The sequence below is a fragment of the Equus caballus genome, chromosome 16 (assembly GCF_041296265.1).
Source record: "Equus caballus isolate H_3958 breed thoroughbred chromosome 16, TB-T2T, whole genome shotgun sequence".
Lineage (NCBI taxonomy): Eukaryota > Metazoa > Chordata > Mammalia > Perissodactyla > Equidae > Equus > Equus caballus.
Window position 1 is genome coordinate 97644319 of NC_091699.1, and position 26391 is coordinate 97670709.

The following is a 26391-nucleotide window of genomic DNA, read 5'->3' on the forward strand; positions in this document are numbered from 1 at the left end:
TAGAAAAATGGGGAAAAGATAGGAACAATTTACAAAAAATAAAAAATAAAAAAGGCACTTAAACATATGGAAGCTATTCAAACTCACTTATAATTACGTAAATGTAATTTAAAACAACACTGAGATATCATTTCTCTCCTATCAGACTGGGAAAGTTTAAAAAGCATGATAACATATTCCATTATGAGACGGTAAGGAAAAGGACCCTCTGTTACACATTGCTGGTGGGAGTCCAAACTGATATGACCCTTCTGGAGGGGAATTTGGCAATTCCTAACAAAACTACACTACCTTCTGACTCAGAAATCCTAATTGTAGGAATTTCTCTTGAAGATACACCTCCAACAATATGAAAATACATATGCATAAGGTTATTCACTGCAATATTGTTTTTAATTGGAAAACATTAGAAAACACCTACAGCCCACATAAGAGAGTGATTGAATTAACTATGGTGTAGCCACAGTATGGATTATTATGCAGCCATAAAAAAGAATGAGGAAGATCTCTATGAACTGATATGGAGTGACTTCCAGGATATCCTGTTTAGTGAAAAAAGCAAAGTGCAGAAGAGTATATGTAAGGAAGAAGGAGATATAGGAATACATGCGTGTATCTGCTCATTTGTGCAAAAAGAAATATAGGATGGTTAAACCAAAAACTGTGAGATTGGTTACTTACGGGGACAGGAGGAAACAGGGTGGGGAGAATGGGAAATGTAGTCCTGATCTTGGAAACATGGGGATGTTTCACTTAAACATAAATTATCAAAGTCAAAAAGAACATAGGAGGAGCTCAGAATGTAATACAAAATGAACGGAATGGAAATGAGAAGAACTAGCTGAAGTAAATATGGAAGACTGTATTTTGACCCTAAATGGTAAGATTAAAGATAAAACTAAAGATAAAGATAAAGTGAAGACAATTATTATACTCTAGTTAATATTTTTTCCCCACAGGGGTGTGGGTTAGCAATTCTAAAATGACTTTATGTGTGTACCAGGATTGAGCAAATAAGTAAATATATTTGTGGAGGATGAAAGCCAGTTTTCTCACTGTTAGAAAAAGAAATAACGAGTAAGAAAAGAGAAAAATATGAATGAACTCTGTGGAATTTGATTGGACTTGGAGGTATCAGGATAAACTCGTGGCTTTAAAATATTTATGCAGAGAAATTGCTATAAAAATAGAGATGTGCCCATGTGCACACATGTGTGTATTTCTTAGATGTATCCAATGACAAGGTCTAGAACCAACAACACCCCAGTGGCAATGAGCACACCCAGCACACCGATGTTGGCTTCTAAAGACCATTCTCCAATACAAGGAACCAGAACTCTTTTTAAAAACGGTTGATTCCAGGGATGGGTCAGGGAAAATACAAGATGAAGCTAGAATATCTTGTGCTGCTAGAAAGTAAGGAAGTATTTAAAAAGATGAGGATAGCATGTTGAATAGATACAGGCATCAACCTGTGGAGCTCCCAGTGGCCAAATCTAGGACAACTGGAGTAACAAAGGAAATAATAATAGTATGGCTTATAACGTATAGATAAAAATAAATATCTATGAAGCTAGGCTAATAAAAATAAACAAGCAAATGGAGGAGAAGAGATAGCTTTTTCTTACAGGAGAATTCCAATAATAAATATAGAAGGAATGGCAGAAATAGAAAATCACCTTCACATAAGTGTTGCAGGCAAGATTCATCAATGAATGCTAAAATTAGTGGGCAAAAGTATGATATGCAACAGAATATTTGTATAGTCTCAGAAAGTCTCTCCACAAGGTACTTATAAGTTACGAAGGGGAAAATAGTAACTTTACATGGAGAAATCTGGCAGACATTACCCTTACGAAGTGACCAAAGTTTCATCACCATCCTAAGACATATCGACATCATGTACTCTTGACATGATGCTCTGGGAAGGACAAACATCACTTCTGTGGTATTCTTGTCCAAAATCCATAACTTTAATTTAATCAACAGAAAACATAAGCCAATTACAAATTGAAGGATATTCCAGCAACAAAACAAAACAAAATGGTCGATAGTATTCAAAAGTCTCAAAGTCATGTAAGACAAAGAAAGGCTGAGTACCTGCTACAAATTGGAGGAGACATGACCACAAATGCAATATGGGCCCGGGAATTAGATTTTGGACCAGAAAGAGGACATCAGCAGGACAACAGGCAAAACTGAAATAAGGTCTAGAAATTAATTTCCTGACAATTACATTATTGTGATGTGACATGCTATATTAGTGGAAGTTGGATGAAGGATATATTAGAACTCTCTGTACTATTTTTGAAACTGTTTGGTAAATCCAAAATTAGTTCACAATAAAAAGTTTAAAAAATAGAGTGGGCTTTCAGCCACTTGAGTTCAAGTAAGGAAGAATCACTCAGTGGGAGGTTGTAAAGAGATTCAAGCCATAAAGGGGTGGTCCGATTCATAGCTTTAAAGTCTCTTTAAACCATGAGCTTTTTAGAGAATGTTGACAGAACTCTTAGCTTAAAAGGTGAATTATAGGATTCGCCACAAACTTTGATCCAATGTTTATCCCCTTGACTTTGTAGAAAGAAATTGAACAGTTAGCTCCATTGTACTTAATTTCAGCAAATGGGGCATGCTGTGAGGATCACAAGGTATGTTATGAAATATGTGAATTAGTTTACGATGCAACTCCCTTCGCTTCAACTTCCAAGACTTTGAATTCTGGAGAAAAAATTCACACTCATGGATAGTTTTCAGCCACATTCCAAAAAGCCATTCTAAACTATACCAGATAATCACAAAAAAAGACTCAAACAAGTGAACTCAGGTGAAAATTACACTCTTAAGGAGGGTAGATTCCACAGCAGTAACTGCAGCAGGGTCCCAATTGTGGCAAAAGTAAAAATACGAGCATGGGAAAGAGTCTAACATTTTACATGATAAAATATAAACAGTAGTTAACTTGGAATGGTCGGAAGTGGGTGTTTTTTCTTTGCTTATCAACAATTTTTAAATTTTCTACAATAATTATATTACTTTATAATCATAAAACAATGAAGCCTCAAAAAGTTTTTTAAAAAAAAAGCAGTGTAACAATTTTTCAGGTCTCTGAATAGTGAGTAACCACTCCAAACAAATGGATGTAGCCAAACATAAAATATCTATACTCCAGATAGTCATTTTTTAGGATGACTGCCTTGAGGCTACAAATAGGAGCTGGTAAGTGAATTTTCTCCTATGGTCACTTCAGTTAAAAATGTCAAAAATTACTCAGAGAACAAGATTAAGCATTTGCAATTCTTAAGTTAAGAGTCTCATGGGAAACACTAACATCTTACCCTAATTTATTTATTTATTTATTTATTTATTTATTTTTTTTTTTTTTAAAGATTTTATTTTTTCCTTTTTCTCCCCAAAGCCCCCCGGTACATAGTTGTGTATTCTTCGTTGTGGGTTCCTCTAGTTGTGGCATGTGGGACGCTGCCTCAGCGTGGTCTGACGAGCAGTGCCATGTCCGCGCCCAGGATTCGAACCGACGAAACACTGGGCCGCCTGCAGCAGAGCGCGCGAACTTAACCACTCTGCCACGGGGCCAGCCCCCCTAATTTATTTTTTTAACATTTTATTTTTTTAAATGAAAAGAGAACACGTATGTTGTTTAGGGAGAGGAAATAGATATGTGTGTCGGGGTATTTTCTTCTAGTCTTATTTCACCTCATGGGGCATATCTTAAGTGAAAAGGATTAATTTTGCCCTGTTCTTTAACCTAGTATCCATCTCCTGGTGACCAGAGGCTACAGCTGGGTTTCTGGAATTTTAATGGGCATCTGAGCCGGCGGAGATTCTGATCCTGCAGGTCTGGGGGGAACCTGATGTTGCACTGGGGCCACCTGGGGGTTTGTTAGAAATGCAAAAGCTTGGACCTCACTTCAGATTTACTCAATCACAATCTACATTTTAACAAGATCCCCATTTGCCTTATTTGCACACTAAACTTTGAGAAGCTCTGATCCAAAGGATCCAAAATAGTCTAGTTGGACTTTGGGTTTCCACACTTTCCTATGAAAATTATTTAAAGAAGTAATAACATTAAAAAAGAGTATAGAAACCAATGTTGCCACCGAACTCTGTGAACCGACAGCACAACTTTGATTTGTAGAACTGTTTTTAGATAGTGAAAACATTTTCCTTCAAATGGAAATAAAATTTCTTTGGTTCTCAGGTGACTTTAAAGTTAGTTCTTGTTGGGTTTTCGTCCTTATGCTGAATGGGTTATGTACTAATTCAAATGCAATCCCTTACCCCGTTTGTCTCTCACTTGAGAAGGATCATTTTAGAATCTGTTTTTCCATATTCTAGTGGCATAATGAAGAACCTTGAACCTTTCCGATGCTTTGATGATAGGATTATAACTGGGATTAAGTGGCATAGTTAACAGCATATCTTTGTTTCTGATTTGCAAAAACGAATACATGAGTTTCTAGAGCTCTCCAATAACACATGAAAGGAAAAGAAAACGGAATCCATGGGTAATTTGGTGAGTGTAAATATTAAAAGAGGAAATTAGAGTGATTACCCACAAGCCACTAAATTACTGTATAAGTCTAATTTCTTTATTCACAGATGACAACACTTTTGGATTCTGGAGAATTATTACTTCATTTGAGGAACAATCATACTATGGCTACCACTTTGAAACTTTGTAACTGAAGAACCCTGACATTTATGACTATTTTTCTCTGAACATCTTAACAGTGAACAGCCTAGGATTCTAGCTAATAGGGGTCCAAAAAGAAGCGATTGTGTGGCTAAGTTTAACACTGAATTTCAGTCTTACACTCTCAACTCTCATCAGTTTCACTGGATCACATTTAAACTCACTGAAGCCATCCTACCAGAATCTTCCTTTCGCTGTAACCATCTGACACTCACTCCCACCAGGATTGCCAACAAGACACACTGAGAATTTGTTCGCTAACATAAATGCTAATAAAAAATGAAGCAACATGTATTGTAAAAATAAAATGGGACTCACTAAATATATTTTAAATCAAACCTGTTTTTAAAAGCCTAAAAACAAAGAACATACACATTCAATTAGCACCATTAGATAGGAGCTGATAGATTGAGCCTAAATATTTGAAAGTACAACTGTAGAAAATCAAAAGAGAGAGTGTTTTCAGAGTCACTGCCACGTCCACCGCAGCTGAATGTATCACTGCAAGACGCACGAGTTAACGCTGCCTGCAGAGCACAGAGGGCGCCTGGAAGAAAAGGAGGAAATGGCAGTGCTTCAAGTTACCACCTCCCGCCCTGAAATGCCTGCTGGTGGAGAACAGGGGAGAGCAGAAACCCGTCTCGGGTCATAGGGAGCATTCTCATAAGCTTTTCAACCCTAGTGTGTTTTGGTTATGTTAACCTTAAAGGCCATAGGCAGTTTTGCCAAGGGAAGGTCATACCAATAACATCAGCCTGTGGTTTAAGGATTTACTATTGTTGTTTTGCTGAGGAAGACTGGCCCTGAGCTGACATCCATGCCCACCTTCCCCTACTTTATATGTGGGACACCTGTCACAGCATGGCTTGACAAGTGGTGTGTAGGTCCATGCCCGGGATCCAAACTCACGAACCCCGGGCTGCTGAAGTGGAGTGGGCGAACTTAACCACTGTGCTACCAGACCGGCCCCTAAATCATTTTATTTTATGATTTACAGAGGTTTGCGGGTAAGTCGTGATTCTTCATCCTTGTAGGACAATGTACTTACATGGAAACACTGTCTGACCCTTTGACAAGTTTCTCAGTGTTGGTAATTGCTTACATTCTCCAAACTAGAACCAAAACTTCTAAATGAGGGCTGTAAGTTGTGATATTTTTAGATGATAATTCCCAAAGTTTTCACAAAAAGCATAAGAAAATGGAGTCATTTAAAATAATGTTGAGTACAAAAAGAGCAGACACAGTATGATAAGCAATTGGTGCAGTATGACACCATCTTTAGAAAGCTCGGAAGAAGCAAAACTAAACAACGTACTCTGTTAGAAGTATGTTCATTTGTGATAACACAAGAAAACTAAAAGCAGGAGCAAGATTCAAGATGGCTATACGCCCTCAGGGGTAAGCATGGATGGGGTCGGGGCGTAGCACATTATTGGGACGTGTACACACACACACACACGCACACACATGTGCACACATTTGAAATTGTAGGGATTATCCTCTTAGCTGGGGTACCATTTTGCTCTAGAAATACTGAGCATTATGTCCTGTCAAGAAAATACTTTTCACTGTAGTTTTCAATTTATGGTAAATATTTGGTGATTTTTTTCCAAGATCCTAATCATTAAATAACACGAATAATTATTTTAATAATATTTTTGTATATTTTCTTTTATTATCTGACTTGCTTTTTTTTTTTTAAAGATTGGCCCCTGAGCTAACAAACCGTTGCCCATCCTTTTTTTTTTAGCTGCTTTTTCTCCCCAAATCCCCCAAGTACATAGTTGTATATTTCAGTCGTGGGTCCTTCTAGTTGTGGCATGTGGGACGCCACCTCAACACGGCCTAATGAGCCATGAGGCTCATGAGGCCCCTATTCAACTTACCTTTTAAACAGTGATATCAGAGTAAGACTAGTCATTTTAATTAATCAATGAGAATAAAGGAAATTTCAGATTACTCTGCTCATATTTGTAGTTGGTGTTACATGTTCATACTTTTGATCAACGAATGCATTATTCCTAGCAGATATTTCTGAAATTACGTTTTTGTTTCCAGAGACTAGGTGCAAGTGGACTTTGATTTCCACTAAATTGTGTAGAAAAAGGCTCCTCTTCCTAGTAAACCAATAGTGGGGAAAGCAAGCAAGGGCGCCTTTAATTACCAGACCTGAGACTCTGAGAGAGCAATCTCCTATTGATATCACACCACAATTTCAATAAAATAAGAAGCATCCGCCATCATTCCAGGCAGGCTGGAATCCAAGAGAGAATGGGGTGAGATTAACACTCAAATTCTTCCAATTTTAGAAAACATTGTAAAACCATTCTTCCATCCTTAAAGGGATGGAACATTCAGCAGGGCTTGCACGGCCCCCTTGGGGGTATCTGGAATAGATCTTTTTTCCCTGCCGAGCACTAGAGGCTTTACTTCTAATGGGACCAAGAGGCAAGCTGTCTGGTATAGGTGTAGCCGGCCTCCCCTGCTCACTCCCAGCCGTATAAATATTTGCCTTTACGTAAAAACAGAAAACCTCTCTTGGAGACTGTGGAATACTTTTTGGGTGAGAGAGAGAAGAATAGAACCTACAAGTTAACTAATTTGAAACAAGTTCTGAGAGTCTAGTCTGAATTTAGACAGATTACTTGAGGATGAAATAGAATGCTCTGCGCTTCTCGAAGAACCTATTTAGCTCTGCCAATCCCCAAACGTATAGATTTTGAATGAAAATGTGTAAGTAATTAAAAAAATTTAAAAATCCTTCAAAAGACACCTTGAAATAAAATCTGGTAGTATGGAAATTAATCGAGGCAAGTGAAATTCAGCTCAGACATGATAGGATGAAATAAGCAACTGATAATTTTTTTATGCCTATCATATGTGGTCTCACTTTTAATTTGACATGAAAAACAACCTTTACTGTACCTGACGAGGGGTTCTTTCTGATTTACTCCTACACCATTCCCAGTCTGAGAGGTCTGGTTTCTGACTCTCCTCATGAGAAAGTCTTCTTTCTGGCCCTTCCAAAAAGGTGGTTTCTTCATAGTTAATGTCACCTCCTGTTTTTTCAGAAAGCAGATCAACGCCCCTTTGACTGTGGGAATCCTGTTCAGCCTCTGTAATATCAGTATTCGTGCATTTGTTGATGCCTTTCAGGGTGGAGCTGTCCAGACAGGGTGTAGTGCTGATTTCCACTTTTATGGCGTTGAAGATATCACAAGAGTCTCTCTGAGAGTCTTTTGCAGTTTTGCACTCGTAGTTCATGAGATTGTGATATGATGTAGAATTTTCAGCATCGTCATAGTAATCTTCATATGCTATTTTATAAATTCCATAACTTCGTTGGAAAGATAGATTGAATTCAAAGCCTCTCCTCTTGGCTAAGTAAAAACAAAACCAAATTTCCTTGGTTAGGAAGGTAGATATAAACAGTAGTTGGATATACATAGTGAATAAAAATAGGTAAGTGTATTCAACCTGATTACTATGAAGTTAAAGCTATCTTCCTTTACTTCTTGACAATCACGAAAAGCAATTATGCCTCACAAATTCAAGTCATCTTATCACTCTGGGCCTAACTTTTTCACTTGCACAATGAAGGGCTTGAAATACATAAATCCCAAGGGCCCTGCAGACTTTAAAGCGGTTTTATGTAACAAAAGTGTAACCATAAATTAGAAAGCTCTCATATACATTCAGTTTTAGTTTTAGCAGTTTTAGTCTACCAATTATCTGTACACTTCTTTATTTGGGGATAAAATATATTATTTATAGAGGTTGGCCCTGTGGCCAGGTGGTTAATTTCGTGAGCTCCACTTTGGTGGCCCGGGGTTTCGCTGGTTCGGATCCCGGGCGCCAACATGGCACCACTCATCAAGCCATGGTGAGGTGGCGTCCCATGTAGCACAACCAGAAGGACCCACAACTAGAATACACAACTATGTATGGAGGGCTTTGTGGGGAAGAAGAAGAAGAAGAAAAAAGATTGGCAACAAATGTTTTATCTCAGGTGCCAATCTTTAAAAAAATATATATTATTTATAAATTTTGTTTTGCTAGAAATTAATTATTAAGTAGCTCTTAATATTATATGAGTTATTCAGCTGACAATACTACCAACAGATATAACTGCTTTAAATATTTTTATGTATACCATTCCTGACATTTATATGTTTATAAACGCATATGTTAAAAATTAGACAATGCTGTAATCTAGTTTTTAAACTTTTTAAAATAACATGTACATTTCTGATACAAATAAATTTGGAATGAATTGTTAAAAAGAGTGAACAGATTTATATTTCTGTGAATGGAAGCACTTTACAACATGTCTATCAACGTGAATAATTACAAGATGAGTTTAGCAGGGATGCATAAAAAGTTTTATGTTTTAAATTATGTGAAATATGATGGTATCCTAAATATAGTGCTACTAATTGGTGGAAATGGTACAAAGTCTTAGTAGAATAATAAGTGAAAATGTGGCAGAAAGTCCTACAACTTTTGTGTGAATGTCATTAAGTACTAGGTAATTTTTACATATTGAGAATGAAGCTATATCAAGACAGTAGACAAAATGCAATTTAATGTTTTGGTTTTCATCTTTCAAAACATAGATCATTTCAAAAAATTTTTCTACTTGGATAACTGTATTTTATAGCAGACATTTCCTTAGTGAAAAAATTTATGAAAAGTTATAAAATTTCTATGGGAACAACAGGTAAAATTTGATTTATTTTATAATACATCCTAGTGTCATTCACATGCTGATTCGATTCTGAAATTTTCCCAGAACTGAAGATTTAAAAGCCAATTCTGCTGTCTGAAAAATAGCGTTTATAGATATCATATATTACTTTAGCCAAAACATTCCTTGTTTGAGCCAGAACACAAACAAGAATTTCTTCAAAGAAATTGGAATTCAAAGAAAATGGAAAAGTAGAAACATATGTTAATAGTTTATATACTGTCTCATTTATAGTTCTGTGTACCTTTTCTAGTAATATAGTCCAGTAAAATTAAACTGAGATTTTTAACTTTAAAACTGTGAAAGCTGATAGAACTAAAAGGATGTTTAAATTATTGATAGGTTTCCCTTTTCTCTAAAAATGATATAAAGTGACAAATTGTCAACTCAGGAACCTTAAGCAAAGAAAAACTGTCATAAAAATACAATTTTATCACACAACGTGATAAAATTGAGTCTGTGGCTATATATTTTATTAGCTGCATATTATAACTATGAACCATGTAAAGCAAAAATGAGTAACGTTTTTGAAGGAGTGGGCAGGTTTTGTCAATGGGGAATCTGCGTGCATGTCATGAGGTGCACGAGGCAGTCTCAGGCAATGGGAGGAAAGTGGGAGTGTGGTGGATATTGAGGGGAGATATCATGTCCCAGGACCAAGTGATGCACATAGGTCAGGCCACGTGACGCAGCAACAACCCCACACAGGAAAAAGCTTATTGGTGCCATTTTACAATTGAAAAAACTGAGACTGATAGAGAAAACCTATCTAAGGTCACTTACCTGGTAAAGATATTTGAATGTAAAGCTCACTGATTTCAGAATTGGAGTTATTAACCTCTGTGTGAAATTGCTTTACTATAATCAGACCCATGAGAGAAACAGGGTAATGGAGGCAGAATGTCCTGGATTTGCTGTCTTTAACTTATGGGAAGTTCATTAACTATGAAGTGTAACCAAGAAAAACATTTCTTGTTAGTGACTCCTTAACACGAAAGGTAAATTCTGACTGAGGTAACTAATGGAGACAACACGTTATAACAAGACAACAGAGTTGACAATGTTTGACTAATAGCTTACAAGAACCTTCAGAACCATCAGAATGTAGTCAGGATCTTTTGAGGTCTATACTACACTTAGGAAAAATATAATTTAATATTTGTTCTGGAAAGCAAAACCCTGGATAAAGCCTGAATTAGCTCTAGTTTTGCTTTTAATCACATCTTGCTAATTAGGATTTTAGACATAGCTAATTATATCAGCTTATAAAAATAAATAATTCTTCAGAGTAATGTCACCAGATATTCTCATTTTGTCAAAAAATGAAAGATGAAAAACTGAGTAAAAGTCATGTCATGCAAACAAAATGAGTCTGAAAGCCATATCCAACCCGTGTGTCTGCCACCTGGGACCTCTGTGTTAAAAATCATCCTTTTTTTTTTAACACTTTTGTTTTGAGATGATAGTAATATAGATTATTGTTAGAAACAGGAGAGAATTATTATTTCCGCAAATTATTTTCCATTACTGACATCCGTTTTCTGGTTGCATGACTCTCAGTTTCCATTCAGTGAAGCTGAGATGTAAAATTATATTTACATCTGCAAAATGAGTTCATGGTAAATATGAGTTAGGAGAAAACAGTTTCCCTTCCTTGCTTCTGGAGTTCCCTGATAAAGAATGTAAAGGGTTAGGGGCCGGCCCTGTCGCCGAGTGGTTAAGTTCGCACATTCCGCTTCAGCGGCCGAGGGTTCGGATCCTGCGTGCGGACATGGCACCGCTCACTAGGCCATGTTGAGGCGGCATCCCACATGCCACAACTAGAAGGACCCACAAATAAAATATACAATACATATGTACAAATATATGTACTGGGGGGATTTGGGGAGAAAAAAGCAGGGGGAAAAAAGAAGATTGGCAACAGTTGTTAGCTCAGGTGCCAATCTTTATAAAAAAAGAAAAGAATGTAAAGGGAGGGCTCTTAGTTTATTATGGAGAAAAAGCTTAAATGTGAAACTGGAGCCATAGTCCCAAAGAATCAAAGTCCTATAATTGATGAAGCACCCGCCCACCTGAGGATGAGCCATCTTAGGGGCTTCAAAATTCTATTTTTGGAGCCGGCCCAGTGGTGCAGTGGTTAAGTTCGCATGTTCTGGTTTGGTGGCCCGGGGTTCGCTGGTTCAGATCCCTGGTGTGGACATGGCACTGCTTGTCAAGCCCTGATGTGGCAGGCGTCCCACATATAAAGTAGAGGAAGATGAGCATGGATGTTAGCTCAGGGCCAGTCTTCCTCAGCAAAAAGAGGAGGATTGGCAGCAGATGTTAGCTCAGGGCTAATCTTCCTCAAAAAAAAATCCTGTTGTGTCATCCCAGCAATGGAAACTTTACAGTGGGTCCTCAGACAGTGAGAACACACCACATGTATTCTCAGAATTTCCTATGGCAGAACCTGCGATCATAAAAACGATGGAGCCATTGGAACCATAAGCATCTTAAACTAATGTTTCTCACAATGTCTCACTTTTGAAGCCATGACTTCTTCTGTAAGCCACATATTTCAATGCCTTTCCTGAAATTTTAGAATAAATACAAATAAAAGCAATGGTAATTTTAGAAGAAAAATGTCATTTTGATCTCGAAAGGCATGGTTTTAATTTCAAACATGAGATGTAAACGTGATGGTTGACTCTGCTGGCCTGCTGCAGGCCCTTCGGTCTTGTGCAGGAGAAGACAGAATCCTTCCCAGACCATCTGCAGTGATGGAGCTGTTGCATTGTGTTGCTTTCACTTCTGATAGGGGTGTCCGCTCCTTAAAATGACTGCCCTGAAGCACTTCACACAGACTTTCCATTTTCGGTGGCACTAGACTTTTCTTGTCCTCTCACAGTCTTAAATACCATAAGAAAAGGCTAATTCACTAATTTAGTAGCAAAGTGTTAATGCTTGATAGAACACTAGAATTTTCAGGCTGGTCAATTATTTTTATACGTTATATGTTCTTTTATGTGTCCCTGCAAAATTTATTACTAATTTTCTGTGTCATTGCTGCTCTGGATATTAATCTCCAAAAGCAAATAATTATTATAAGTTCCATGGTTATTTTATTTTAAAAACATAGATGAATTTGGCATCTATTACAATAAGACTTTATGGCATACATAACACTAAAAAAAAAAAAAACACTGGTCATTTGAAAAATACCTAGACATATTAAATTTTAAATGTCATCAATGCATGGAAAATGACTAGTTCATGACTAATCAATGGTTATAGAGTAACCTAATAAGTGTTTATAGAATAACCCTGTCATAGAACTGAGTGTAGAATATACTTCAATATTCTCCAGTTTTCACACCTCTAAAATAGTCTGAGACGAACTGTTTTTATTTACCCTTTCTTCTCTGTTAAAGAACAAAATACATGCTTATTCTGAGCAAAGGACCATTAATGGAACAGTTAATTCAGTGTATGCTAATGCATTGTCTTCCTGGCAGAGTCAAAATGTGTAAGTCAGTCCTCAACTTGTCCTGTGTTCGTGTGGGAACAGCCACACTCCAGTGGTTCTGTAACCGACCCACTTCCTTTCTAGGTGTGCCTTTAGAACACATTTGTTATTTGTTGGTTTTTTTTTAAGTAGCTAGCATAGCTAGCTTCATACACAAACGTACATTGACAAACTCGCCCACCTTTGTCCTTTCTTGAAACTGAGGTGTTTTGGGGTGGGGGTGTTGCTTTGTGTGTATATGTGTGTTTTCTAAAAGCAGAGACAAACACTTGACATTTGTTTTGGAACTGTTTTCAGGCACTCTGCAACCACATCCAAAACCCTGGAAGAACATCGCGGCACCGTAAGGAGAATGCTGTCTTTACTGTTCCACTACTAGCAATGGGCTGAGCCATCATGAGTTTCCAGCTCCTCAAGGAGCTCATCTCTTTCCTACTAGACTTAGGAGGGGATTCATTTTCTACTCTGGGCTCAGGGCTGTGGTGGACACCACGTCTAAGGGCCTGTGTTGAATGAATTCTGTCTCTTCCTTTCTTACCTAAAATAATCATGGCTCTAAACCTGCCTCATTTAAAACTTAGGTCAACCCTGTGTTATGAATTGTTCCACAGTTTCTTCTTACCTCTCACTCGCCCTCAGCCTCTTCCTCCCTGCTCACCCGGCTCTCCACGGACCACTTTTCTGACCTGACTGACTGCGCTCTGCACCGACCCCAGCGCTCTGCACCGACCCCAGCGCTCTGCACCACTGACCTTTCCTCCCGTCCGACGCCACCGCACAGGCGCTCTGCTTGCAGTCGATGATGCAGCCACAGGGCAGGTGGGCCCAGCGTTTGGACAGGACGAACACTGGGGTCACAGTGGTGGCCAGCAGGGTTAGGAGGAAGCTGAGTGTCTCGAAGGGAAGGCTCTGAAACCCCACGGCGTGCTGGACCACCATGTGGACCTGCAAAGGCAGAGAACTTCAGAGCTGTCCCAGGACCCCATTTTTGCACCTCGCCAAGCCTCTCCCCCTTCTGCAGGCTCCTTTCTGGGCCGCCGCCCTGGTTTGGGCGGTGGACCCTGGATCCCCTGGGGCAGGCCCGCCGCTCCAGGCCGCACAGGGGTTTGGGGGTTTCGCTCTTGAGCCCGCTCTGGGCCCTCCGCCAGGTCAAGTCTCCACCAGGGAAGCACAGTCCACAGCGCGAGGGACGCTACCGGGAAAACGAGCGGGCGTCTCCGCGACCTGCACCTCACATCCCCGACCCTCACCTCCGCGGGCGCTTGTCACAGCAGGGTGCCGCCCTGCCACTCTCGACGGGGCTCCCGCCTGCAGGCTTGAACAAAAGCCTGTTTTGTACCCCGCCTTCTCCCACTACTTCTGATGGCGCCTCTGCTCTCTCTCCTGCTGGGCACGGGCGGCGCCCCTACCGGGCAGGGATGGAGCGGAGAGAAGGGGATGACAGAAGGTTGGGGGAAAACGCCCCTTTTACTCCCTGCCTCCTTTTCTGCACACTCCCAGATGTTGCTGCGAGAGAAGAGAACACCTTTGGCCAGGACGGATCCAGGGAAACTAAGTCTCCCGCCCAGAGCGCTCCCCGCCCCCTGCCCAGTTTTGAAACGGGAACTTCAGTAGCCAAGACTCCGTGGGCAGCCAGCCCAACCCGCGAGCTGCCCTCCTCCCGGCGCGTGGCTGAACCGGAGACGCATCGCGCGGTGGACCGAGCGGCGCGTGTCTCGGGGACGCCGGTGCCCACGCGCACCGCCCGGCACACACCCCGCGCACGGGCGACCGCGCCTTTACCATCATGGGCAGCCACAGGACGACCTTCGCCAGCGCCAGGACGAAAGAGAAGCGCCTCTGCGCCGCGCTCACGGCGAGGCTGCGGGGGCCGTGGACAGCCCCCCGGGACCCCCCGCCCGGCCTCGGTCCGAGCGCAGCGGCCGAGCTCGGGGGCCGAGTTCCCGCGCCCCGCAGGGCAGGGCCCGCAGCGCCGTCCGGGGACCGGGCGAGCCCGCCGCCCGCGGTCGGAGGAGTCCCGGGCGTGCACGCGCCGCGGGGCATCGCCCGGTAGTTGGCGCGCAGTCTGGGCGGCTCCTCCGAGCACAGCAGCTGGTGGGTGAGCGGCACCGAGAGGCCCGCCAGGAGCGCGAAGGCCGCGGAGTACACGGCGAAGGGGAGCAGCACGTAGGAGCTGGAGCGGTCGGCCAGGCAGCCCCAGGGCGTGCGCACGAAGGCGCCCCAGCCGCCCAGCGGCGGCGAGGCCAGCAGCAGGCTGACCGCCCACACGGCCAGCGCCGCGCCCAGCGCCCGGCCCGCTCCTCCCAGGGCCGGCCCGCTCCCCGCGGCCCCGCGCATCGTGCGAAAGTTGTACGAGACCAGCAGAGTCGCCTTCAAGTTGCTGGAGAGCCCCTGGCACAGATACAGTAAGGCGGAGGTGGTGCACAGGGGCTGGAAGTGGTCAGGGGCCTCTTTTGGCCACTGCAGGAACAGGAAGATGGTCACCGACAGGACGCTCATGAGGTCATCCCCAGACCACGAAGCCACAAGCGTGGACACCACAGTTCTGTTCTGCATTTTCAGCAGGGACACCAGCGAATAGATGCTGCCCGCCAGGGCTGCCAGAGTCATCAGGCTTGTCAGGCAAAAAAGATAGATATTCAGAGGTCCTGCTGGATCCGTCGAATTACGATTTTCTTTCTGCAAGCTAGAGTCATTAGTTGATAAGTTACTGAAAAATACAGACATTGTCCTGGGTCAGTATTTAATTTCCCTTTCAATGAGTCTGTAAATACTCTCAAAATAAAGCGTGGCTGTTAGTTGCAAATCAGATCTCATTTTCTCCTACAAGTTTCCCTGCGATCTCCCCCATCGATCCAGCAGAAAATGGTCAGGTATGTCTCCTTTATCTCTGACTCAACCCATATTTTAAAACTGGCTTCCATTTAAAGCATCAATAAGAAACTTTTCAACATTCCAATTAAAAACAAACCAGAAACTCGCTCCCAAAACCATCAAGTTTCAGGCGTGAAAGCAAAAGCTCCTCAGGTAGACTGAAAAAACCGTGATGTCTGGGTCCTTTTGGGTCCTTCTTATGGAGCAAAGCAGCTTGTAGCGTGAGGTAATCAAACTCTGTTCACTTTTTAGGAGCAGTAACATGATGCATTTGGTTCCAGAGCTGGATTAAAAGGCAGAGAGATTTTCAGGTAGGTCTCAGCTTTGCCGATGCAGACACACACACACACACACACACACAGCACAGCTACCCGTGGGAACCGCGGCGTTCTTCAATCAGCCTGTGATCCTCATCCTCGGAGCTGCAGGAAGGAGGAGTCAGCTCCAAGCAGGAGAGAAGCAGGAACAAAAGGGAGGCGAGTTCAGTGTCTGAGCGAAATGTAGCACATCTTCTCAGCCTGCCTCCTTCGAAGCAAGAAACACTGTCCTTGCTAAGCCTGCCCCTTGGGTTTCGATACATAAAACTAGCCCGAATACTTGCTCAGGCTGGATGTGAATGACAAATACCATCTTGAGGGATCCAGGCTACTCCGCTTATGGGCTGCTTTTATTCTTATCTAGAGCTTTCTAATTCATAATCCATCAGAGGAGGAATATCATCAATGCCATTTCTAAAAGAATAGGATGTACCAGCTTTGTTTTTAAAATGTATATTGTACTTAATAAGAAGAATGTCATAATGGTCTTCATTACACTAAACAAGATTTTGCAGAATCTTTGGGTAGAGCCATACTAGCTTTAGGCATGTAACTATTTTCTGTCAATGTCATCCAGTAAGCAAGCTGCCATTTGAATAAATAGTATGTCTAGTTGTTAAAGTTAGATGGCATTATATAGGGCTAAACGGGAGGTTACCCCACAAAAGCATTCTTAACCAGAGTATTTGGGGTGTTGTGTACAATCATTGCATCTCTGAACTCATTTTAAGAGCTGTCAATTTTGCAAGATGAGTGGCTTAGCAAAGAAGTGACTGAAAGCAGTAGTTCTGGTCTGGGATTTATTTCCCAGGATGCTTTAAGGTAGCATTGCTCCTCAGCTCAGATTCAAGACCTGGGATGGCCAGGTCCTGAGTGGAAGCAGGGGAGGGGATGGGGAAAGCTGATATGGTGATGATGTAAATGAAGGGACGTGGTGATAGAACTCTGACCATTCCTGTCATTTTAGAGGTAACTGAAGCTACGTTTTGAACCTGGATCTGTTCAAGTGGAAAGTGATTGTCCTGGTCCCTGCTGGCCGTACCCTTCACTAAACACAGCAGCAGGTGCTCTGCCTCTCTGGGCCTGTTGTCTGAGTGCCCCTTCCCTCAGCAGGTGGAAACAAGCCTCCTGTGACAGCCCGCTCCGCGCTCCGGCTCTCCCTCCTGCAGTGTGGGACCCTGCAGTGTGCTGTGAGTGGGAAGGGTCTGTGTGTAAATTCGTTTCTAAATCATGTTGCTCCAGAAAGCACAAAATAATAAACGGACCTTATTTTTGATCGTTATCAAAGGTCTGTGGCATCCATTCTGTCTCTTCTCTCAGATCTTATTCTTTGCTGCCATAAACAAAAATATCATTCTTCAGTATGTATTTAACCCTGGATTTTCAGTTAGGTTGGACAATAAGTATCACATTGCTAAAATACAATGAGCAGAAATTAGTGATATCTGTTGCAATACCATTTGATGCCTGGGGACATTCCCTCTATCATTACCATCATTTCTAGGTTTTCCACTAAATATTAATTTGGAAAAGGGACACTATACTACCATGTTGCCCCGGTGTCTGGGATAGGACAGAAGGGACAAGTGGGTTAGCACACTTTCACAACTGCAGCCAGTGGGGCACTGGGAGAGATGCCCAAATTTGACTCCTGACTCTGCTGTTGCTGGCTATGTGGCCTCTCGCAAAAATCTTATACTTTCTCTGGGGATCTGTTTCTATATCTGGAAAATAACGGTCTTGACTGGATTGTTTTCAGATCCTTTTAAGTTCTAAAATTGGGTGATAAAATTTTTAAATAGTTCAGGTTACCTTTATCTTAGTTTTTCTTTCTGCCTCCTTCACAATAATCCATATTGTCATAAACAACAGGTGGAAGCCTGTAAGAGCTGATGCTGGGGTGCATCTCTCTCCCTGCTATGGCGGCAGGGAGGCCCTTATGGATACGGAGGTGGTGGAAGGTTCAAGCGGCTGCAATCTTGGGCCAACTGAAGGTTCATGGCTGCCCTGAGGTCTGTATGGACCCAGAAAGCTTTGCGCGAGTGGGAAGTAAAATGCGTTGTGTGTCCCTGAGTCTTGGGGGTTGGTCGTTACTGGTTGTAACCAGCTCGCCCTCACGTGGATTGGGATGCTCCCGCCCCACACGGGTAGTGAGTGGTGGAGCCACATTTCAAAGTCGTCGTCCGGTTCTGCGTTCTTGATCACTACAGACACGTTTTCTAGTTACCCCTCTTAGCATCTCATTCTTGGGAACACTTCCAGTGGATGTTGATGATCACAAAGTCTGTTTCTGCTTTCGTTTCTCAGAGAGCATGTTTGAAATGTCTCATTTTTCAAAATGTTAATTTATGAACCACGTTTACCAAGCTTTATGTTTTATAATACATACATGTTATATATACACGTCTTTTACATATGTATAATAAATATGTTTATATATATACTATGTGTCTATATGTATAATACATCTATATTAAATATGAGTTTTTTAAAGTTGTAAGCCCTCCCCTTAGCCATAATCTCATTTTCTTTACAATCATCCTGAGCTAACAAAAAAAATGCCTTTTAGATAACCACATAACTTTTAGAAGACCGGGAAGAAAGATTCCTAAGTAGCCTCTTTATGCCTTAAAAAAATGTACTCAGCTCTTGTGAATGAGCCGCGTTTCTCTGTCTGACTTGTGATAAGCCTTTATGTCTCCAAATATTTAAAATTCTGTCTTCAAATTACTTAATAATGCAAATTTACCTTGATTTAAATAGAAATTGTGATTATGCGAGAGAGCCCAGGTGAAGACTTGTTTATTGCCCCACTGCTGCTCTGGTTACTTTCAAAGTGTGCCCAGGACAGCACTGCAGATGATGAAACAACCCACAGAGAATTCCACGGCAATAATTCCATTAGGCTCTGAGTTTATAAAGTCGTTGATGTAATTATACCTTTGCAAAGCACTGCAGGCAATTCATTCCTCTAAAAGTCTAAATTATATCTCAAAATTCTCAAAGAATAAGAAACAACATAAAAAATTCTAGCCGAATACGGGAAAATAACATCCTTAGCAATGTGGGGCTTTGGCAATAAAAAGATAACCATAGGACCAATTGAAAACATTTAGTCTTGCTTTATGAAAATTTTAAAAAGCATCATGGATAAAGTTAATCATGAAGGTATAATATTTCTTTATTTCTAGAAATATAGCATTATGCAGCCAAAACGTTTTAGAGGATTAGCCCAGCTTAAGACTCTTCTTAACTTACCAAAGCTCAAATGAAAGATCTCATAAGCTATCCAGGATAGATATACACACGCACTTGTATAACATATGAATAAAATCTAGATTTTGTAAATATAAATTGTAAATATATAAATTTATAATATATGATCATATTTGTATAATATCCAGATTATATAAAATACATGCATAGTCTGCTTTATGTTACAATTTGGCAAAAAATAACTAGCAATTTGGCATCATAGGAGAGCTCAATGCTGTGATTTATTTTCTTCTTTTTCAATGTCTTATCAGAAATCTATGATACTTAATACAGTATAATAACTATAAATAAGGACACAATTTAACTTGGCTCCAAGTCAGAGAGACTAACTTTGTGAATCTAATCTTTAGAAACCTGGTAAGCATACCACCAACCCAGAGATGCCCCGCGACATTAGTGGGAGTGGGGTCAAAGGTTTCTCAAATGGGAAATTCCATGATTTTTTTAACCTGTTCCATGGATGGGACAAAAATTTGGAGGTATGTGTGTGTACACATGTAGGTATGTATGTGCATGCATACATACATTTGTGTGTATATATGTTATTGTAGAATAGATACAGAGAGAAATAAGGTTGGTTATTAATGGTCACTGCTTATTCAGATTTACTTATTCTGGGCAAGGACCTTGACTCTGGTAGTTATGTAAGGTCCACCTCATGGTATAATAAAGATAATGTCTCGAGGAGAGTTTTTATGTAAGCTGTGTGGTTGAGAATGGCTGAACCTACCCATAGGACAAAAACGTAGACAATATATAGCTATTCTAAACAGAATTATATACTATAAACTTTCATTCATTCATTCAATACCTATTTGAGTGTCTAAAGGTCAGACAACATGCATTAGTGGTAAACAGAACATTATCGTTCCCGCCCTTGTGAAGCTTATGGTCTAGTCATTTTTCATGCTATCTTCTTCCTTAATTTTCTCTCTGAAAACAGCCTTTCATCCCAACGGATTCAATGCAATAAATATTTAATGCTTAGGATGAAGAATGTCCTGATGTACAGCAAATTGACCAAGTCTTAAATCAGTAATGAGATAATCCAGGGGGCACCCCTGTACTTTATTTTCAGGAGGTCCATTTGAGCTACAAGTTTTCAAAGCAATTTTTTCAACATCTTAGTGTGTCAAGGGTAGAACAATATTCTGAGCTAAGTACTATCACTGTAAGTGAAATCCAAAGGAGTTCTGATGTTGATTTTTAGTTTCTTTTCACTAGGCAGCTGGTGAAAACTCTTAAGGAGCTGTGAGGATAGTTCTTGGTTCTAGCTTGGTCCAGATCTCTCTCTCTCTATTTTTTTTTCCTGAGGAAGATTAGCCCTGCGGCAGCGTCTCTTGCCAATCTTCCTCTTTTTTTTCTTTTGGCTTGAGGCAGATTAGGCCTGAGCTAACTTCTGTGCCAGTCTTCCTCCACTTTATATGTGGGTCATCACCACAGCATGGCTGACGAGTGGGGTAGGTCTGCACCTGGGATCTGAACCCACAAATCCGGGGGAATGAAGTGGAACGCACTGAGCTTAACCACTACACCACAGGGCCAGCCCCTGGTTCAGATTTCTCTTCATCTTGCATGGTCCAGGTTATGCTGCTCCTTAATTATTATGTGACCCCCCCCAATTCCTGTCCCGTAGCAGTGTGTGCTTAAATAAAGCCTTTCTCAGTATTTTCAGGAATTTCTTAGTCTCCACATCTATAAATGCTCCAGGTTCACTTTAAGTGCCAAAACTTCATCAACCATGTTCTCCAAGATGGTTGCTCTTTCCAGGCCTTTGCAAAACAAATGCCACTTGCCCTAGGAGTGGCTTCTCTCTCTGCTCAGTGCTGTGGCTTTGCTTTCTAACCTGAGTGCTCTGCCCTGTAGGAGCATCATCATCTCGCCTTGAGGTGATATCTGGGGCGTGGTCATGGGAAATGAGTTTTATCTTACAGCTTTTGGCAGGAAGAGTAATTTCCTTATTGAAGTCTTGGTATACTTCACTAAGTAAAAACATGACTTTGAAAGATTTCTTGGTTTATTTTAGGAGTTGGCAAACTATGGTCTGTTTTTGTAAATAAGGTTTTATTGGAGCGTAGACACATCCATTCGTTTAAGTGTTTTTGTGATTGCTTTCAAGCTGCAATGGCAGACTTTAACCCTGAGTAATCGTGACAGAGACTGTGCGACACACAGCAAAAAATGTTTACTCTCTGGCTCTTCACAGAAAAAAATTGTTGATCCTTGGTTTATCCGAAAGAGAAGCATTTCAATGCAGGGTAATCTCGATTGTAGGATGTCTGGGTCATTTGTGAGATTTGACATAATCCCACTTTATGGGTCTAACATATATAATAATATAATATATAATAAGTTGTGTACTATATGTATAGGTTATATACAACTAGTAATATCAGTGGCAACAATAATAACAGCTAACATTTACTCATTTCCTAGAATGTGCTGGACATTCTCCTTATTTTCATGTTTTAATAATTTAATTTCACAATACCATGATGTGGGTATTAGTTTTAGCCCCATTTTCTGGACAAAGATGCTGAGGCACAGAGCGGGAATAACCCACGTAGAGCCACAGAGCCCTGGCTTACAGAGGCAGGATTGTCTGCACTTTATTTTCCTGCCCTAGCCTCTAGCTTTCTTGCCTTTGCAAACGTCCTGTGAGCTTCAACAAATCAGAGGGATTGCTGGGGAGGGAACTTCCTGAGGGTTCCGATTTCTGAGGTCGTAACTCAGTAATCCAATGAGGATGGCCACCTGCTCTCTTTCCATTTAGTATCACTGGGCTACAAGGGTTCCAAGGCAATTATCTTAGTGGCTCTTGCTTCCTTCAGGCGACGTGGAGTCTCATCCAGACTCCACGGCTGAGAAGTTAGAGCCTGCCAGCACGACCACTTGTTTGAGGCGATGCTGTCCTTCAGTGACAGGTGGGAGTTAAATCGACCTTGCTCCTTGCCCTCAGTCACTGTCTACTCACAAGGGCAGAGGTGTCCTTGGGCTGTGTTGTGAGAAATATCCCAGGGTTTGGGGTGTATTTGAAATGAAAAGGTTATTTATTTATGAAGGACTTTTAAAAATCTTGAGTGAAAGAGGGACGTGGTGAGGGCTTAGAATAGTCCTGTGGAGTGAGAGGTGATATCGATTATCTGATCACTGCGGTGGCAGAGCCAGAACCTGACAGCCTGAATGTGGGTCCTAACTCTCATTGGGCTTGCTCTGAATCCCTCAACAAGCCACTTAATCTCATCTACGGCTCGGCTCCTCTGTCTTCATAGACAGGATAGTAATGCCTATTGTGAAGAGCTGTAGAAGTTCAGATGATAAGCATCATAAGACCTTAGAATAAATCATGATGAGTTTCTGGTATATGCATATGTCCATAACTTGCAGTTTCCTTGGAAACCTCGCCAGTTCTGGGTCCTGGTAGACCGTGGAGGGGAAGCTTTTGTGGTAAGCCATTTTCTCCTCCTTTCCTCCCATGTCTGATGCACATCAGGACCACAAACGGCACTGTGCACATTATGCCATTTTTCATTTGAGGCTCAAATTAATAAAATGTGCAATTAAAAGAGGGAAGAGAAAAGGAGTGGGGGAGAGAGAGGATATATCGCAGCCCTGAGGTGTCTAGGCTGAATATCTCGTCCTGGGTGGTAGGCGTTGGGGTTGGGAGGAATGTGGCTGGCCTAGAAGGTCAGGGTTAAGAGACACAGACAAATTGATAGACACAGATGTATTTTAAAAGTGATTTGTTCCAGAAAGGATTTGAGACGACAGTCATTAAGTCAGACTTGAAAATGGGTTAAATATAACTGTAAAGATATGGGGAAAAAAAACTCCAAACAAAACAAAACTACAGAAGAAAACTAAACTACGCTGTCAGTGTGCAGAAGGAATGATGATTAGCAGTTTCATGTGTCCACACAAACGGAAACCATACACGGATGGAACATGCTTACGTCTTGTTTTTCTCGTGGATCAAGGCTTCTTGGAGCTCACTTCGTATCAGCACTTCGTTCCTGTTATTTAGCTGTTGTGTTTTTGACTGAATGGATGAACTCTAATTTATTTAATTAGTTCCTCAGTGAAGAACATGTAAGCTTTTTTTCCCTATTGTTTTGCTCTAAAAAATAACATTGAGTGAACATCCTCGTAAATACATCTTTTTGTAAGTACATACACAAGGTATGTTCTTAACATTGGAATTGCTAAGCCAAAGTTGCTTTAAACTTTGACAGATTTGGCTATATGCCTACCAAGAAATTACACCAACAAAAGTAGCATAAACTCAAATATATTGTGGGGACCTGGAATTGGCCACCCCAAGATATGTCTCTTTGGCATCAGGATTATTTGAGGCTGATTGCTTTTGATAAACTGGGACAGGGAAGGAGGCTCTGAGGAATGGAACTTTCCCTTTGTTAGGACACATTTACGTTTGTAAGGTAAATCTCTATCTGTAAAGGTGCCTCCCTCTCTGTACCAGGAAGAAGAAAGGAGATGACCTTCTCTCTAAAAGCTCTTAATCAATACCAAAGGCAAGGACTTAAATGTGCATTTTATTGTGCTTCTCTGGTAACCTCCTGTAACTGACTTCCCTCCCCCTCCCAACTTTGGCATTTCTGTAAAGATTAAGCATCTTTCTTTAGGCTGGGAACCGATTGCGGCGCTCATCTGTGACACCCCCCAGCCCGAGGTAACACACCTGCCACCCCGCGGCGCTCACTGAGACAGCAGACCTATCTGCTGTTTCCATCAAGAGCTGTGCTGACAGAGCAACCTCGTGACTATTGTAAAAGGGACATTTCAATCACATGTGAAACACCCTGTTTGGGGTTATATAACCACTATGTGCACCCCACTTCTTCAGTGCCCTTTCTTCCTTTGGGAAGAAAGGCCCCAGGCCATGGTTCCTCATAAAGCTTTGTTTAATTTTCTCTTGCTATTCTGTCTCATGTGAATTTAATTCGTTCTCCGGCCAGACGAACCCCCATTTGGGGAGAGGAAATGTCCTCCTCCCCTACAATATTAAGACTGCATGTTTTTCCCACATTCTCACCAGTACCTACCATGATGAAAATTTTTAATTTTCTTGGTCAACTGCTAGGTTAAAAAAATATTGATTTATAAGTGACTGTTGTATGGGAAGAAAATAAGAACTTTATATATTCAGATGTTTGTTCTGAATTTGTCAGTTATGTTATGATCTTGTTTATGATTAATTTTAATTTTAATTTTTTAACTAGATGATTTTATTCAGCTGTTGCAATTAGGAGAGCTTTCACTAATGGGAAACCACTGAAAGAAAAGGAAGGGCTGGATTGTAGAGAGGCAGGAAACAAGGGATCATTGACATGAGTGCAGGTGGGTTTTGTCTGGGGAAATGCCAGAATGTGGTTGTCTTTTGGATTCAGCCATTTCCCAGAACATAAAAGGTGAGGATCTCTCAGCCATTACTGCCTTCTGGGGCAGAGGGCTCAGACTGAGTTCAATGTTGTCATTCTCCCCTTTTGTTCAAAACAAAACAACTTAGAGGAGATCAAAGACTTCATGAGAAGCAGTCTAAGAAACAGTCTCTCAAGGGTGCTTGTTAACGTCCTCATGGTTTATTCTAAAAGAAGTATTTACTTTTAAGGTAAATTGATTATTATTTTCCTTTGCACCACACAAAATACTTCACACCCAAAGCATAAAATAAATTACATCATTTTTTGTGTTGGTATGAAATCACTTTTTGTATTTAAATTTTACCTCTTGAGTATATTTTGGTACAAGGATTCTGAAAAGGTTTCTGCTTGATTTTTACTTCCCAAGTGGCTATCCAGTCGCTCCAACACGATTTTATGTAATCTATCTTTTCCCATATGATATGATATGATCATACTACTCACATAGGCAGAGGTGTCTCTGGGCTGTGTTGTGAGAAATATCTCAGGGTTCAGGGTGTATTTGAAATGGAACGGTTATTTATTTACGAAGGACTTTTAAAATCTTGAATGAAAGAGCCTCCGTGAGGGCTTAGAATAGTCCCGTGGAGTGAAAGGTGATATTGATTCTCTTTAGTACACAGGCATAATAATTTCTCATAGGAATGATGTCTGTTTCTGATTCTCCATTCTGTTCCACAAATTATTTTTTGTTGACTCCTTTCCAATGAAATACTTTTTTTTTTTTTAAAGATTTTATTTTTCCTCCAAAAGCCCCCTGGTACATAGTTGTGTAGTTTTAGTTGTAGGTCCTTCTAGTTGTGGCATGTGGGATGCTGCCTCAGCATGGCTTGTTGAGCAGTGCCATGTCCGTGCCCAGGATTTGAACCAGCGAAACCCTGGGCCGCCGAAGTGGAGCACGCGAGCTTAACCACTTGGCCATGGGGCCAGCCCTGAAATACTATTTGTTTAAATAACTTCCAATGGAGTGTAAGAGGCATACAGAAAAATGTGCAAATGATAAAAGAACAAATCAATAAATTATCACAAAGTCAGCTCACCTGTGTAAATAACACCTAGATGAAGAAACACATTACCAGGATGTCAGAAGCCTCCTTGTGCCCTTCTAGTCGCCCCCACAAACATACCACACCCTAAGGGTAACCAGTGTCCTGACTTCTAATCTATAACCATAGACTTGTTTTCCTTGGAGAGATAAAGTATATGCTCTTGTGTGTCTAGCTTCATTTGTTCAACATCATGTTTGTGAGATTCATCCATGTTTTTGAATATAGTGGCTCTTTCTTGTTCTTTGGTGTATAGTATTCCAAATTTATGAATATCCTACAATTTATTTATCAATCCCACCATAGATGGACATTTGTGTTGTTGTCAGTTTGGGGCTATTATAAAACAGTGCTTATAGATTTTACACTACTTGCAAGCTAATATTAGCTTGCTGCAGTTTCATGGCAGAATGCAGAGAATTCCTACTTTAGAAATAAAGGACTTTATTACCCACAGCAATAGCAGTAGAA

At 40.9% G+C, this 26391-nt stretch overlaps 1 protein-coding gene across 1 annotated transcript in view; it reads right to left on the reverse strand.

Moving 5' to 3' along the window:
* Positions 1-15822, reverse strand: part of GPR149 (G protein-coupled receptor 149) — a 62316-nt gene extending 46494 nt beyond the window's left edge. The window contains exons 1-3 of the mRNA XM_023621145.2: positions 14749-15822; positions 13719-13911; positions 7640-8094 (exon numbers count right to left, since the gene is read on the reverse strand). Of these exons, the coding sequence (XP_023476913.2) occupies positions 7640-8094; positions 13719-13911; positions 14749-15693 (1593 nt within the window). The 5' untranslated portion in view covers positions 15694-15822. The remainder of the gene's footprint in view (positions 1-7639; positions 8095-13718; positions 13912-14748) is intronic.
* Between the last annotated feature and the right edge of the window lie 10569 nt (positions 15823-26391).